Raw genomic sequence first — 18,119 nt, 5'->3', positions numbered from 1 at the left:
ACTAAGCATTGCCTTTATAACTGTTCAAAGTATGTGTATACATTTCTGGGGGGACACCTTATATATAGACTGTTTGATCCACTCCAGTACTAGGTTATTTATCCTCCAGGTATACTTCCCATATAAGAAATATATGTATAAAGCTATTCATTACAGTGTTTCTTGTGATCAGGAATAAAAGCTGTAAATAAACTTGAAAAGCATCAATAGAGGACAAGTTAAATTTTGGTTCATCCACACAATGGAATTTCATGAAGCAGATAAAAAGAATGAAGTAGCACTCATATACTAAAAATGGAAAAATCTCCAGGATTAATTGAATAAATGGAAGGTGTGCAGCCGTGTAAATAGTATGCTACCATTTATATAAAGAAAAGAACAGAGCCCTGGCTGGTGTGGCTCAGTTGGTTGGGTGTCATTCGTGTACCAAGAGGTTGATGGTTCGATTCCCGGTCAGGGCACATGCCTAGATTTCAGGCTCAATACAGGTCAGCGGGAGTGCAGAAAGCAGCCTATTGAAGCACTCTCACATGAATGTCTCTCTCTCTCTCTCTCTTTCTCTCTCTCTCTCTCTCTCTCTCTCTCTCTCTCCTTTCTCTCTCTCTCTCTCTTTCCTCTCTCTCTCTCTCTCTCTCTTTCTCTCTCTCTCCTTTCTCTCTCAGAACAGAAACACATCTATGTGTGTAATGCAGAGCATAGCTATGGAAATATATGCAAGAATCAGTGCCTCTGAGAGAATTGGGGAAAGGGACTGAGGAAGGAAGGAGGCCATAATTCTGTTAATTAATTATCACAAGACTTACTATTATTATGAACATGGGGGTGCAATTATATAGTAAGAACTAGAGGCCCGATGCACGAAATTCATGCAAGAGTAGGCCTTCCTTCCCCCAGCTGCCGGCATTGGTTTCCCTCTGGCACCCGGCACCTGGGCTTCCCTCCGACCACCGGCAGGCACCTGGGACCCAGGTTTCCCTCGCAGCCCCGGCTTCGTCTGGAAGGTTGTCCAGAAGGACATCCGGTCTAATTAGCATATTACGCTTTTATTATTATAGATAGTAACGGTTACACATAGTGCTTTGCCAGGCATGTTCTAAGCACATTACATACTTACACTAATTCAACATGCTCCTTTTAAACTAAACAAAATTCAGATACCTGTCTTATTTCACTAAATTATCAACTACTTGAGAGCATCAACATGACTTAAACAGTTTTACATCCTAAACAAATGATAGTACAATATTTTCACATAATAATGCTCTCAATGAACAGCAAAAGAAAAATGAAAAGGGAGCCCACTGTATGGGAGAACATATTTGAATACATGTGATAAGGGCTTAATATACAAAATATATAAGGAAATCATACAACTTAACAAAAAGAAGACAAACAATCCAATTAAAAAATGGGCAAAGGACCAAAATAGACACTTCTCCAAAGTGAACATACGGATGGCCAAGAGACATATGAAAAAATGCTCAAAGTCACTAATCATCAGAGAGATGCAAATTAAAATGACAATGAGGTGTCACCTCACACCTGTCAGAATGGCTACAATCAACAAATCAACAAATGACAAGTGCTGGCGAGAATGTGGAGAAAAGGGAACTCTAGTACACTGCTGGTGGGAATGCAGACTGGTACAACCATTATAGAAAGCAGTATGGAATTTCCTCAAAAAATTAAATATGGCACTGCCATTTGACCCAGTGATCCCATTTCTAGGAATATATCCTAAGAAACCCGAAGCACCAATCAGAAAGAATGAATGCACCCCCATGTTCATAGAAACACAATTTATAATAGCTAAGATCTGGAAACAGCCCAAGTGTCCATCAGTAGATGAGTGGATAAAAAAAGCTGTGGTACATTTACACCATAGAATACTATGCAGCAGTTAAAAAAAAAAAAAAAAAAGGAGGATCTCTTATCCTTTGAGACAGCATGGAGGAACCTGGAGAGTATTATGCTAAGTGAAATAAGCCAGTCAGAGAAAGACAAGTATCACATGATCTCACTCATATGTGGAATCTAATGAAAAAATAACTGTTGAACAAAATAGATCCAGAGACACAGAAGCATGGAACAGACTGTTGAATCTCAGAGGGAAGGCAGGGGTGGGTGGGAAGAGATCAGCCAAAGAACTGATATAAGAACATATATGCAGCATATATGCATAACCCAGGAACACAGACAATAGGGTGGTGAAGGCCTGGGGTGGGGGACAGAGGCGAGCTGTAAAGGATCAATGGGAGAAAAAAGGAGACATATGTAATACTTTAAACAATAGGATTTTAAAATAATAATGCTCTCAAGAAATATGTACCACATTCACTTATTCATGCAATATCAAATATTAGAGAAACTAATCATCTTCAGCATTTAGAGCCAACTTAAAAGCCTAATGACCTTAATCTATAATTATCTTTTTATAATTGGTTTGTTCCGCCATCAAGTTGAGCCAAAACTCAAAAATAAATGGCTTTGAAAATGTGCTATTGCACATACATACAATTGTGATTGTGCTGAACACATTGGGGAGTCAAACAAGTTATTGAAGAAAAGTTGTCCAGTTTTCCCTTTATTTTTCATTCCAAGAGAAAAACTATATAATCAAAGCACAGTCCTTTTTAAACTTTGAGTTCAGGAGTGTAGTTAAGTGTTCAAAAATAAAAGGTCTCCTCCTAAGTTACATAAAGTGCTTAGCACAGATATATAACGTGCTTAGCACAAGCCTGGCCCATCATAAATCCCCATTCCAGCAGAGTTCTTTCTCATTTCTTATTTGGAGGCTGCCAGCCTCGTGGGAGAGAAAAATAAGTAAGAGCTGGCCTTCACTCCTGTCAATAATTGGGAAATCCATCTGAAACAAAAGCAGAGTGGGCCATGGGAGTGGGAGTGTTTTCCCCTTTAACAAGTCATTAAAAGTCATCAGTGCTATGAATCGACAATGGGGGGTTGGGAGAAAAAAAATTAAAACTCCAATTCTTAAATTTAAAAATTCACTTATTCAATCTAGTATTTTTTTCGAGTGCCTACCTGGACCAGGCAGGCATTATGACAGGCAATTGTAGTCCAAAACCTCTCTTTATTAATTTAACATGCTTTATATTTTTTATATTTTTAAAGTAAAATTTGTAGATATGGTAACAATGCCAAATCACATTTTAATGAAGTGATAAAATACTGATAGAAGTAATTCTTTCTACAGATTTGACAAAACAATAAAATTTCAGATAAAAGTAAGGAAACCAATACAGGATTGTATTTGTTTAAAAAAAATTTTTTTTCGCCTCACCAGTGAAACTCAGTGGTTGAGCACTGACCTATGAACTAGGAGGTCAAGGTTCAATTCCCAATAGGAGGCGTTTCAATCTCCTTTTCCCTTCTTCTCTGAAATCAATAAAACAATAATATTTGGGGGGGAAAAAGTTTTCACCTATATTATGAACTTAATCATGTTCCCCCAAATTTCATATATTGAAGTAATTTTTTTAAAAATATATTTTATTGATTTTTACAGGGAGGAAGGGAGAGGGATAGAGAGCTAGAAATCGATGAGAGAGAAACATGACCAGCTGCCTCCTGCACACCCCCCAGTGGGGATGTGCCCGCAACCAAGGTGCCCTTGACCAGAATCGAACCCGGGACCCCAGTCCGCAGGCCGACGCTCTATCCATGAGCCAAACCGGTTTCGGCTATTGAAGTAATTTTTTATGTATTGATTTTAGAGAGGGAAGAAGGGAAAGACAGACAGAAACATCGATTTGCTGTTCCACCCATTTATGTATTTACTAGTTAATTCCCACATGTGCCCCAACTGGGATCAAAACCTCAACCTTGCCCTACCTGATTTGGCTTGGTGAGTAGAGCGTCGGCCTGTGGACTGAAGGGTCCCGGGTTCGATTCCGGTCAAGGGCATATGCCCAGGTTGCAGGCTCGATCCCCAGTGAGGGGCATCCAGGAGGCAGTTGATCAATGTTTCTCTCTCATCATTGATGTTTCTATCTCTCTCTCCCTCTCCCTTCCTCTCTGAAATCAATAAAAATATGTTTAAAAAAATAAAAATAAAATACCTCAACCTTGGCGAATGGGGATGGCACTCCAACCAGCTGAGCTATCCAGCCAGGACCAAAATTCATATATTTATGTCCCAACTCCCAGTACCTCAAAATGTAACCTTTTTGAAGATAAGGTCTTTAAAGAGATGATTAAGTTAAAAGAAGGCTGTTAGGTTGGGGCCCTTATCCAGTATGACCGATGTCCTTACAAGAAGTAGGAACACCAGGGATATACATGCACAGAGAAAGGCCATGTGAGGACACAGTGGAAAAGCAGCCACCCGCAAACCAAGGAGAGAGGCCTCAGAAGAAATCAAACCGGCAGACACCTTAATCTTGGACTTCTAGCCTTCAAACTCTAAGAAAATAAATTTCTGATCACTTTCTATATAACAAAAGAAATCTGGTAGGAATGTGTTTCCTCAAATTAATAACCTTTTAAATTTACAGTTATTGAAATTAAAGTAGAAATACCTATTCAGATTATTTTCCAAAAAACAGCTGAATTATACATTCATTATGAATTTTGGGAAAATTATTTATTTCATTCTATGGGATTTAGACAAGTAGTTTCACATTTCAATTTAAGTCCAGAGTCAGAAAACATTTCTTGTACATCCAGTACTAATAGAGATCATCATATATCAATGAATATTTAAATACAGAGGTTGATTTAAAAATGGATTTCTCTAAATAACATTTATAGGAAAACACACATAATACAATCCACTCTGGATCTAAGAGGCTTAATTTGTTCTAATATTAAAAGAAACCTGTCTTCTGAAATTTCTCTCATTTAAAAAACATTGTGAGAATGGGTACAAGGGTGGAGGAATCAATCGGTACTCAGCGATTCACAAACATGACATATAAACATGACATTTTAAAGATTTGAACAAAGACTGCATGTTGGCAGCACAGGGGATGGTCTTGCTCACTCGCTCTCCCTCCTACTGAGCAGGGACATTTCATATTTCATAGTTTCTGAATTTCCTCAGGAGTTCTGAAGGAGCATCCCCAGCCCAGCGGAAACGAAGGTGCCAACTGTTCACATCTGAAAAACCTTTGAAGGAGAGAAGAGAAGATTTTTAAATCAGAGGTAGGAACAAAGAAGTCAAGCTTGTAATAGTAAAACAGCTTGCTGGTGAGATTTCACTGCAATAAGTGAAATGTAAGGGTAAGTCTTTGGGATGAATTATTAATATCTTACAGAAACTGATTAACTTAGGCAGGATGTTGAATTCTTGTGAACAGGACTTATTTTATATGGATGAGAGGATCTCACATTCTTAAACTTAATAATAAAATGACATTTATAATGCCTCCAGTGGTGGTAATTTTGACAATTCACCTGCAAAGAAATTGGAAACAACTTTCAAACAGCTGCCAAAAATAAAAGGTCAATGGTAAAGGATTCCAGAAATACAAATAATGTATTCCATGATAGTAAGATTTATTTTTTTAGACTAATGAACAACTTTGTTGAAAATTAGATAAAAGGTCATTTCCCCTCTACTAGAGAAAGTGTAAACTGACAAAACTATTCTGGGTAGGAAACTTGCAATATTTATCAAACTCATTAAAATGCATAAACATTTAACCTAACAATTCTACTTCTGAAAATTTATCTTAAGGAAATAATCATGGATGTGTTCAAGGGTTTTAACTATAACATGTTTAACATGTTACCTTTTATAAATGTTTTTAAAAATAAAAAAACAGCCCTGGCCTGTGTGGCTCTGTTGGTTGAGTATCATCTCCATGCATCGCTAGGTCACCAGTTTGATTCCGGTCAGGATGTGCCTGAGTTGCAGGCTCAATCTCCAGGAGGGGACATGCAGGAGATAGCCAATCTCTCTCCCTCGCCCTTCCTCTCTAAAAATCAATAAAACATTTAAAAAAAAAAAACATTCCAAGTATTCAGCAATAGAAAGCTGGTTAAAAGGCTGTGATATAATCATTAACAATTTTTTAATATTTACAGTCACATAAAAATGTTCATAACATATTGCTGTGACAGGTAGTTAGAAAACAGACAGTGTGATCTTAATTTTTTTAAATATGTTTTTATTGATTTCAGAGAGAAGAAGGGAGAGGGAAAGAGATAGAAACATCAATGATGAGAGAGACTAATCAACTGACTGCCTCCTGCACACCCCCTACTGGGGATCAAGCCAGCAACCTGGACATGTGCCCTGACTGGAAATCAAACCACAATCTCCTGGTTCATAGGTTGACACTCAACCACTGAACCACAACAGCCAGACTCATTTTTAAATTTCTTATTTACATGGTATTTCTATAAAAAATGTTTAAAGTCTATAAGGAATTACCCCTAAATGTTAACAGTAGTTATCCCTGGATAGTTGGAATAGATGTAATTTTCATTTTTTAATACCCTTTTCTGTTTATCTGTATTTTCTTATTTTTCTGTAGTGAATAAGTATGGCTTTTGTCATTTTTTTGTTGTTTATAATATTGCTAATGAAAATGCAGGTTTCAGAAAAATAAAATATGCTTCCATTGATATTTAAATGATTATCTAAAAATCTAGGCAGAAAAAATATACACAGACTTGTGGACAGTGATTATCTCAGAAAAACAGGATCTGCTTGCACTTTCTTTAGAACTATCATAGAAAACAAATTTAAAGAATTTCCATTTGGAGAAAAAGCAAACAGGAAATTCTTTCTGACAACCTGTAATTGAAAGGCACACACAAAATATGGACAGTGTGGTCCTTTTAGTTTTAAGTATACTGACATATAAAAATATACCAAAAGATCAGCGATATGTTCTTGAGGTGGTAAGATTACAAGCTGTTTTTTCTTCCTTTTGCTTGACCACATCCTCTCACATCTCACCTGCTGCCAGGCAGGCCTCTGCCAGAGGAAGCCCTCTGCGAGGCGCCACAGGCGGGGCGTGGCCTGGGGAGACAGAAGCCCCGACGACATGACTGCACAGCAACAGCATCTGCTACCTTTGACTTTTTGTTTGTTTTTATTGCAGGATGTCACAGAAAACTATTTTATTCTAAAACAGTATTTATCAGAAGCCATATTCATTGCATCTTTAAACAGAAAGAGAAAAAAAGTGAGACTGTCTCACACACTGGTTTGCAGATGCCCTGGTCCATATTTTACGGGTTGCAATGGGGACTATTTGAGGGCTCATCACAGAAGAGGCATCAAAGGGCAAACTCCAAAGTAAATATTAAGCATTGCTTCAGGAAATTAACAAATATGCTTAAAAGTTATGTGAGCAGCCTCTCAGGCTTAGTAAAGCTGACATGAATAATATTTCTTAAATGCTGACATTATAAAAATTTACACTACAGTCAAATGAAATTATAAATAATCATGCAACAGCACTTTGGTATATCAAACTCCAACTTTAAGGCACTACTCAGAACAGCTAATAATATCTTAAAGCACACTAAGAAATACTGGTAGGCCCTGGCCAGTGTTGCTCACTGGTTAGAGTGTCAGCCCTCCAATCCAAGGGTCTCAGATTCAATCCCCAGACCCTGTTTCTCTCTCTTTCTCTCCCCCTTCCTCCCTCCCTTCCACTCTCTCTAAAAATCAATGGGAAAAATATCCTTGGGTGAGGATTAACAAAACAAAACAAAAACAAACAAATACTGGTAAATGCAGCCTTTGGAAAAATTTCATAATTCTTATTCTCCAACAAACAGCTCTCAAAATGAGGATCCTTCCTCCTCTCACCCCCTCCATTTCATTCACAATTTATCCTGAGTAAATTTTGATATATCTGTGCTGTGGAATATTTATCAGCTGTTAGAAACAATGAGTTAATTCTAAATGTAAGGTTCTAAGGAGAGGTCCCATAATAATGAAATCTGACACTAAAAAAAAAAAATTTATGTGCCTGATGGAAACATTTTATGTATATTAAGTTATTTACTCCTCAAAAAGTCTGCTTAACTTAATCAATTACTGTAAGATAGTAATAATTCATACCAAAAACATAACCTTTCAAAGTAGAAACTACTATTTTTAACATTATCTATATATATATATACACACACACATATATATACATATACATATATATATATATATATATATATATATATATATATATATATATACTAGAGGCCCGGTGCACGAAATTCGTGCACGGAGGGAGGTTGTACCCCAGCCTGTACCCTCTCAGCCCAGCCTGTACCCTCTCCAATCTGGGACCCCTCGAGGGATGTCCGACTGCCTGGGATCGGGCCTAAACGGGCAGTCGGACATCCCTCTAACAATCCAGGACTGCTGGCTCCCAACTGCTTGCTTGCCTGCCTTCCTGATTGCCCCTAACTGCTTCTGCCTGCCAGCCTGATCACCCCCTAACCACTCTGCTGCCAGCCTGTTTGCCCTCAACTTCCCTCCTCTGCTGGCCTGGTCACCCCTAACTGCCCTCTCCTGCAGGGTTGATCACCTCCAACTGCCCTCCCTTGCAGGCTTGGTCCCTCTCAACTGCCCTCCCTTGCAGGCCAGGTGCCTCCCAACTGCCCTCTCCTGCTGGCCATCTTGTGGTGGTGATCCTGTGTCCACATGGGGGCAGGATCTTTGACCACATGGGGGCAGCTATATTGTGTGTTGCAGTGATGATCAATCTGCATATTACTCTTTTATTAGATAGGATAGAGGCCTGGTACAGGGGTGGGGGCCAGCTGGTTTGCCCTGAAGGGTGTCCCTGATCAGGGTGGGGTACCCTTGGGGCGTGGGGTGGCCTGAGCGAGGGGCCTGTGGTGGTTTGCAGGCCAGCCACGCCCCCTGGCAACGAAAGCGGAGGCCCTGGTATCTGGAATTTATTTTCCTTCTACATTTGAAACTTTGTAGCCTGGAGCAGAGCCAAGCCTGGGGCTCCCTCCGAGGCCCGAAGCCATTTGTGTTAGGGTTATAATTGAAACTTTGTTGCCTTAAGTGGGTGGGCCTGGCCAGGGTGTGTGTAAAGCTTTGCTTCCCCTGTTGCCAGCGGCAACCCTGGCCTGCTCTCTCAAGCTCCATTCTGCCGCCATTTGTTTGAATTTGTTTACCTTCTATAATTGAAACTTTGTAGCTTGAGTGGAGGCTTAGGCCTGCAACGGCTGGCAGAAAGCTTGGCTTCCTCTGTTACCTAGGAAACCTTGCTCTCTGTGGCTGTAGCCATCTTGGTTTGGGTTAATTTGCATGCTCGCTCTGATTGGATGGTGGGCGTGGCTTGTGGGCGTGGCTTGTGGGTGTGTCGGAGGTATGGTCAATTTGCATATTTGTCTATTATTATATAGGATATATATATATATATATATATATATATATATATATATATATAAAAGGCTAATATGCTAAGTGTCCGTCCGGGTAATGACATCACGTAGCAACGCCCAGCTTCCTCTCCCTAGCAACTAGCCTCCTTGGAGTTTCTTCAGCCCAGAAATATGACTTGCTTTATAGCCAGGTGCAAACATTTTACACTGTAATCAAATGTCTGTGAAGTGTTTTCCCGTGCCTCATCTCATTTGATCCTCACAGAAGTCCTGGAGTAGGTAGATAGGAGACTCCATGAAATCCTATTTTCTTTTCATTAGCTGGAAAATGGAGATTTAGAAAGCTTAGAAACTTGACCTGACTGAAAAGAAATGGTGGACCTTGAAAATTACTTCAGGTTTTCTCACTGCACAGAATATAGTCAAACACTGCTGCAGTTAAATATTTTACCCTTTATTCTCCCTGCGTGATCTACAATAATAATCTGCTTCGTGTTATTTACTGCTGTGTTGCTGACAATTACCTGAAAGAGAAGTTGGGGTGCTTCACTGGGCTGGAAAAAGTTTAGCTAAATCAGAAAGCAGGTCTAATTAAGCAAGTTTATTCTATATCTATAAAAGGCTAAGTTGACTCGTGAATGCCCAATTCATATAAAGCTCTCATGGGCACCAATCGCATGGGATGTGTTTCCATCTGTCATTGTCAATCATGAATTTGTTTGACACTTCTATTACTAGTATAGAGAAAGGGCAAATAGCAATTTTAAAATATTTCTTCTAATTAATTTCCTTTCAATGTGCATGAATTCGTGCACCGGGCCACTAGTATACAGATTTTTTAAAAAAACTCAAAGAGGTTAAATCTTATTAACATAAGAATGTCCAAACCTGTAGAAAATTTTTATAAAAATTTATTGTTTGAACCCTGACCGGTTTGGCTCAGTGGATAAAGCATCGGCCTGCAGACTGAAGGGTCCCGAGTTTGATTCCAGCCAAGGGTATGTATCTTGGTTGCAGGCACATCCCCAGTTGGGGGTATGAGGGAGGCAGCTGATCCACGTTTCTCTCTCATCGATGTTTCTAACTCTATCCCTCTCCCTTCCTCTCTGTAAAAAATCAATAAAATATATATATTTTTTAAAAAATTTATTGTTTGAGTTAAACAGAGGATATGCCCGGAAGTGAGATCTCAACAGACAGAAAAATGTCTCCCAGAATAACAGTTTGTAGTTTCTTTATGTATTTGAGATTAAGGAGGGAATGTAAGGAGGATTACACAAAGGTGGCGATCGGATTACAGGTTAAGAATATGTGCTCTCTTGAGGGTGGTCACAGTTTAGGAGAGCTCTGAAAAGAGGCATTTCAAAGGTGTGTTAACCTAGAAGCACGGGAGCCATGGACAGAGCTTGATTAAGGCCAAGAAAGCCTTTTACTAAAACAGTTACATGCCTGGGGCAGGATTATCTACCATGACCTGACCAGTTAGACAATTATGATCAGATCACCATGTGCGGTGACTCTCCATTGAAAGCCCTTTTTCTTCCACACTCACTTGCCCAAGGCCACACAATTCATGGTTGGAAAAGCTGGGATCTGGTTAAGGCCACTGTGCTCTTAGCTCCTGTGTAACATAGAGAAATGTGCTCAGTGTATGGCTGTTCTATATTTTTAAAGCCCTCATGAGTGAACATATACTGTTCCTAATACATGCTTGTATCAGCATATGGAACAGTATGGAAGGAGACACACCTGGGCATCTGCATTGGTTACTTTAGGAAACAGAAGCAGAGAAAGATGGGAGACTGGGATAGACACTAAGTTATTGTTTATATATAATTCTTTGATTTTTTTTAATGACAAGCTCATTATTTGGGGGGGGGTTGCCACTAGTTTATAACTTTTTAAAAATATGTTGTTACTTATTTTAGAGAGAGAGAAAGGGAGTGGTATAGAGAGATATAAATATCGATGAGAGAGAAACATAGATCAGCTGCATCCTGCACACCCACTACTGAGGATCAAGCCCACAATTTGAGCATGTGCCCTGACCAAGAATCCAACCAGTAACCTTTTGTCAACGCTCAACCACTGGGCCACACTGGCTGAGCTGTTTAACTTTTCTAAAGAAAGAAATTTTCAGATTCTTATGACAGGCAATCAAGTGGGGCCTCAGCATCATGCCTGAGTCTCTGAAGTGTCCAACGCCCCAAGTTCTGGTGAAGTCTGAATCCAAAATAGAAAGTCACAGGCGCCCCCCCAAGATTTAGAAAGGGACAGATCTAAACATTCCAAGGTTGAATAGAGAAGCATTTGCATGTTTGCCTTTGTGTGTGTGTGTGAGTGGGTGTTTGCATGTGTGTGTTGCTTAAAACTGGTTTTCTGACATTCGGGCTACAGCTTTGATCAACTGCTATAACACATCCATTTACAAGGCTGATGCAGTCAATGTACAGACTACAAAAAGGATCTTTTGGTTAACACCTGAATCCAGCTCCAAGAATCTTTATTCCCAGCAAGTAGTGAGCACTTATAAGTTCTCCCCAAAGAGAGATTTGAAGTGACCATTTCTAGAAAGATTATAATTCACCATAAACTATCTACTTGTCTTCTTTTATTAAATAGGTGTTCAAGGATGTTCATGAACCCTCTGTTTAAAGGCTAAAGTCTAATAGAGTGTTGGATCACAACCCTGGAAATCAAGTAAGATTTTGAAGGACAGTTACAGTGTGTGTACATAACACACCTATCGACACAAGACACACAGTGGGATAGCTACACAGACAAACAAAGAAATTATAATAATAGCTCACATTTACCCAGGGCCTGCTATAGACAAATCATTGTGCTAAGCGTTTTGCATGGATCTCCTCATGTAATCCTTATAAGTCTATGAGAAGGTACCATTATGATCTCTATTTTGTAGATGAGGAAACTGAGATCTAGAGAAGTTAAGTAACTTTTACCAAGTAATACAGACAATAAGTAGTAGAGTCAGGATGTGTAGTTTGGGAGCCAGGATTTCAACCTCCTAACACCCTGCTTCAGTGGATCTATAAATGATTCAGAATGTCGACAGAGCTACTTTCAGATAAAGTATCTTCTCAAGGTAGTGCAGTGCCTTAGAAACAGACTGAAGCCAAACTGCCTTGGTTCAGACCCCTGTCCCGCCACACAATCTCCATAACCTTGAGAAAATTACTCAACCTCTCTGGGCTTCAGTTTTCTCATCTGTAAAATAAGAATAATGTTGATACCGGTCCACAGTGGATTTTCCCCCAGAAAGGGGGAAAGAATAAACAGGTAGACATTTCTGTTTGGACAGAAGCTAGAAGGCAGGAAATTTTGTGCAATGTCATCATGAGCACCTCAAAGCTGTATTAGTGCCATTGGAATAATAAATTTGATTATGGTGGTGAAAAAAAAAAAAAGAATAATGTTGATACCAACCTCACAAACTTGTAGGGAGGATTAAATAAATTAATATGTGTAACATTAATATTAAATGAGATAACAGATGTAAAATAATTTCTGTGAAAACATTCCTGCACATAGTAAACTCCCCAATGTTAGCTAGCATTATTTCAGTGGAGAGGAAGACACTCCCAGAAATATCTCAAAGTTTCCTTTGCCAGGATTGTATTAAGGAATGTGTCATCTAGTTTCCATGTCAATGCTAAGTATTTAAGGACAAGCCAACCCTTAGATTTGGAGATTTTCAGACCTTCTTTGTCTGCAAAGCTACATGACATGACTTACTTGAAGAATCTGGACTCTCTGGGGAGGATGACTTCTCCAAGGACTCAGATTCTTTTTGCTCCATTTTCTCTGTGGTTGAACCCAGCTCTTCTTTCTTTACTTCTCTTTGTTCGTTCTGTTCCTCATTTTCAATCTTGTTGGTATGAGTCTGGTCAGGTTCTTCCAGCATTAGATCTTTTTTACCTCTGACAGCCCAGTGCATTGACTACATTAAGAGCAGACATTTAATATAAAATCAATATTATATAGCTTTCTGTATTTAAAGTTTAATATGTGGTAACACCTGACCTACTATTATAATGCTAATTTCAGAATGTTAAACTTGACTAATAACCAGATATTAATCAATTAATCCAGATATTAATTATTTAATCTTCCCTGATTTGGAAGACTAATGATATAAGGAGAAATCTATATTATGGTACAGAACAAAGGGACAAACATCAGAGAGATTCAAAGAATTAGATGTTTCCTCAAAAAGTTAAACCTAGAATTACCACATGAACCCAGCAATTCCATTGATAGGTATATACCCAAAAGAACTGAAAACAGCCCTAGCCAGTTTGGCTCAGTGGACAGAGCGTCGGCCTGTGAACTGAAGGGTCCTGGGTTCAGTTCCGTCAAGGGCACATGCCTAAGTTGCAGGCTCGGTCCCCAGTAGGGGGCCTGAAGGAGGAAGCTGATCAATGATTCTCTGTCATCATTGACATTTCTATCTCTCTCTCCCTCTCCCTTCCTCTCTGAAATCAATAAAAATGTATTTTTTTAAAAAGAACTGAAAACAGATATTAAAAGAAAAACTTACACATGAATATTCATTCACAAAAGCCAAAGGTGGAAACAACCCAAATGTCCGTCAACCAATGAACAGATAAATAAAAGGTGGTATATCCATATAATGGCATATTATTTGACCATAAAAAAGTAATGAAGTCCTACAATGTGGATAAACCCTGGAAACATTGTGCTAAATAAAGAAGCCAGATACAAAAAGCCACATATGTATGATTCCACATGAAATATCCAGAATAGACAAATCCATATAGAAAGAAAGAAATGGTTATCAGGAGCTGGGGGAGAGGGAGATAGGAAGTGATTGCTACGGAGTTTCCTTTTGGGGTGATGAAAAAGTTCTGGGCCCACTGCATGGGAGAACATATTTGCCAATGTTATCCAATGTGCCCTCATGGAGATCAAACCCACAACCTTGACATATAGGGACAATGCTCTAACCAACTGAACTACCCTGCCAGGGCCCATTTATTAATTGTGCTAAATAAAGAAGCCAGATACAAAAAGCTTAATCTCCAACATCTACAGGGAACTCATACAACTTAATAAAAGGAAAATAAACAACCCAATCAAAAAATGGGCAACGGACCTAAGTAGATACTTTTCGAAAGACATAAGGAAGGCCAAGAGGCATATGAAAACATGCTCAAAGTCACTAATCATCCGAGAGATGCAAATCAAAACGACAATGAGGTATCATCTCACACCTGTCAGAATGGCTATCATCAACAAATCAACAAAGGACAAGTGCTGGCGAGGATGTGGAGAAAAAGGAACCCTCGTGCACTGTTGGTGGGAATGCAGACTGGTGCAGCCACTGTGGAGAACAGTATGGAGTTTCCTCAAAAAACTAAAAATGGAACTCCCATTTGACCCAGTGATCCCACTTCTAGGAATATATCCCAAGAAACTAGAAACACCTATTAGAAAGGACATGTGCACCCCTATGTTCATAGCAGCACAATTTACAATAGCTAAGACTTGGAAACAGCCTAAGTGCCCATCAGCAGATGAGTGGATTAGAAAACTGTGGTACATCTACACAATGGAATTCTATGCTGCGGTAAAAAAGAAGGAGTTCTTACCATTTGCAACAGCATGGATGGGACTGGAGAGCATTATGCTAAGTGAAATAAGCCAGGCAGAGAAAGATAAATATCACATGATCTCACTCATTTATGGAATATAATGAACAACATAAACTGATGAACAAAAACAGATCCAGAGACAGAGAAACATCGATCAGACCATTAAACCTCAGAGGGAAGGTAGAGGAGGGTGGGGGTAAGGGGGAAGAGATCAACCAAAGGACTTGTACGCATGCATATAAGCCTAACCAATGGACACAGACAACAGGGGATTGAGGGCATGAGGGGGGGTTGGGCGGGGGTAATGGGGGAATAAGGACACATATGTAACACCGTAATCAATAAAGAAATTAAAAAATAATAATAAATAAAATAAAATTTAAAAAGTTCTGGAACTAGATAGTGATGATGGATGAACAACATTGTGAATGTACTCAATGCCAGTGAATTTTACACTTTAAAATGGTTAAAATGGGCCCTGGCAGGGTAGTTCAGTTGGTTAGAGCATTGTCCCTATATGTCAAGGTTGTGGGTTTGATCTCCATGAGGGCACATACAGGAATCAACCAATGAATGCATAAATGAGTGGAACAACAAATCAATCTCTCTGTCTCTCTCAAATCAATAAAAAAAATTAAGAAAATAATAAAATAAAATGGTTAAAATAATGAGTTTTATGTTATGTGTATTTTACCACCAAAAAACAATGAGGCTGTGTGTCTCACATCATGCCAGAGATTAAACCTACTGCTATTATAACTACTATTGTGACCTTCCATTAAGCTTGACCAATGCAGAGTTGGCATTAGAAGTCTGGCAATAAAAATATTAGAATTCTGGATTATACATCTTCTCTTTAAGAAAACACACAGCACGAAGCAGGAATTCAATCAATTTACTATGATACATGTGTGCTAACTTTAAGTGGATTCACTTTATGTGAACTTTTCCAAGTCCAGTTATCCTCAAATAACAAGAACTTTCTAAATATCTTTCCTTTTTTTCTTTAAGGATAATGTGAATGTGTATGTGTACACTATATAGAAGGTTTCTGGAAGGAAACAAGAAACTGCGATGGTGGCTTTCTGGGTGAGTAGACCTGGGGTCTGAAATAAGGATGAACTGACTTTTATTACATATTCTATTGTACTGTATTTGATTTTTTTAAAAAACAAAGGTGTGTTAGTTATATTTTTAATTTACAATTTTAAAAAAATCAGTGGTCATAAATCAACAGGGTTTGGAATTGCTCATTGATTTCTGGTATAACTTTTATATTTTTAGAAATACACAAGTTCCAAAGACCCCTGAAAACTCTCTGGAAACCTGATATAGAACTGTGTTGAATATGCTGGTGGGGGTCTTTTGCCCAGTGATTTTGTACCCATAATTTAACATTTAAGTTAAGCAATAAAGGTTACATAGTCTGGCCAAAACCGGTTTGGCTCAGTGGATAGAGCGTAGGCCTGCGGACTGAAAGGTCCCAGGTTCGATTCCGGTCAAGGGCATGTACCTTGGTTGCGGGCACATCCCCAGTAGGGGGTGTGCAAGAGGCAACTGATCGATGTTTCTAACTCTCTATCCCTCTCTCTTCCTCTCTGTAAAAAAATCAATAAAATATATAATTTTTTAAAAAGGTTACATAGTCTGCATTCTCTCAAGGCTACAGCCAACTGTTTTCTTAGAGTATGTAAATAAAGTCCTATGTTTTCATTTCTTATCTAGCCCTCCCCCCACCCCCTTAGAGTAGCCCGTTGGGGGGCGGGGGAGAAGGGCTGCTTGGCGCCAGCTGTGAAGACCTAAAGGTGTGTCATAAATCTACAAACTCTTGTAGGAAGAGAAACAGCACTAAAACGAGGGGAAGAATCTTGAGAAACTGCACATTCATACTCCCCTTCACTCCCCCTCCCTTTACTCCTGGGAGAGAGGACAAGTCCATAACCCCTCCCCTGATCTCTTTGCTCTGTTTTCCCTCTCCATCCTTAAAAAAATCTCTACCTGCACTGAGATACTGAGGTGGGTTTTTGAGGATAGGAGTCCCCCATCTTCTTGAGATGCTGACACTCGAATACACCTCTTTCCTTTACACCAGTACCTGTCTCACAAGTTTGGCTTTCATTGCAACAGGCAGCCAAACCTGGGTTCGGTTACAGTTTAACTGTGTGATTTTGCCAGCAAAACCCTGGCTTTGTATGGTGGGATCTAGAGTATGGGAGAAATCAAAAACGGGTTTTAAAAATGTAATCATTTGTTAGGTAACATTTTCTGAAGAACAAAGGTAAGAGAGAGTTACATTTCCCCATAGACCCTTTTGTACCTTTCCTATTTTGTGTCCTGTATATGTATTTTCTATTAAAATGTTTAAAATTGGCCCTAGCTGGTTTGCTCAGTGGATGGAGCATCTGCCTGGGGAATGAAAGATCCCGGGTTCACTTCCAGCCAAGGGCACATGCCTGGGTTGCTGGCTCGATCCCCAGTAGAGGGCGTGCAGGAGGCAGCCAATCAATGATTCTCTCTCCCTTCCTCTCTGAAATCAACAAAAATATATTTTAAAAAAATAATACCTTGTCTGCTCTTAAAAAAAAGAAAAAAAATATTTAAAATTGGATAGATGGGTAGGTGGAAGAATAAATGAATCCAGAGTGAGAGAGATTGAGAGTTTGCTGTGTTGAGAATATTTCAATTAGAATAGTTAATCCTGGTATCAACCAGCTAGTAAATATAGCTTTATTTTCCTGATATCCAGAATATTGCTTTCCTGTGCTACGAGAGAGAGAGAAAGAGAGAGAGAGAGAGAGAGAGAGAGAGAGAGAGAGAGAGAGATCAAAGCAAAGAAACTGAAACATTGATTTTCTGAAGTTCAAGGTTACTGAATTAGGTCAGTAGTTGTGACATTTAAAAACTGTGCCAGAACCACAGAAGGAACCACCGCCTCTGCAGCACATGCCCCATGATGCAAGGGGCATATCGCTTTTTACCTATAATGCATTTCTTTTCCGGGAAGTCTAAACTTACCTAAAATACTGGGGTTGCCAGGTGTGACTGACAGGCCAGTATCTTTCCTACATGATTCCCGCCCCCAGTGTTTTACAGGGAATATGTCCATAATGCCTGGCCTTCCCTTCACTCCTTTCCTGTTATTAATAACTAGAGGCCTGGTGC

The 18,119-nt window shown here is 39.2% G+C and overlaps 1 protein-coding gene across 4 annotated transcripts in view; it reads right to left on the bottom strand.

The window, feature by feature from the left end:
- Positions 1-4,590: 4,590 nt before the first annotated feature.
- The window catches only part of DNAJC12 (DnaJ heat shock protein family (Hsp40) member C12), a 71,238-nt gene continuing 57,709 nt past the window's right edge, over positions 4,591-18,119 (bottom strand). For all 4 annotated transcript variants that reach the window (XM_054728911.1, XM_054728912.1, XM_054728910.1 and 1 more), the window contains 2 exons: positions 13,078-13,282; positions 4,591-5,127 (listed from right to left, as the gene is read on the bottom strand). In XM_054728911.1, the coding sequence (XP_054584886.1) occupies positions 5,033-5,127; positions 13,078-13,282 (300 nt within the window). In that variant the 3' untranslated portion in view covers positions 4,591-5,032. The remainder of the gene's footprint in view (positions 5,128-13,077; positions 13,283-18,119) is intronic.

This window comes from Eptesicus fuscus, chromosome 17 (genome assembly GCF_027574615.1).
Source record: "Eptesicus fuscus isolate TK198812 chromosome 17, DD_ASM_mEF_20220401, whole genome shotgun sequence".
Taxonomy (NCBI): domain Eukaryota; kingdom Metazoa; phylum Chordata; class Mammalia; order Chiroptera; family Vespertilionidae; genus Eptesicus; species Eptesicus fuscus.
Note: the sequence above shows the minus strand (reverse complement) of the source record. Positions and strands in the feature narration are given on the sequence as shown.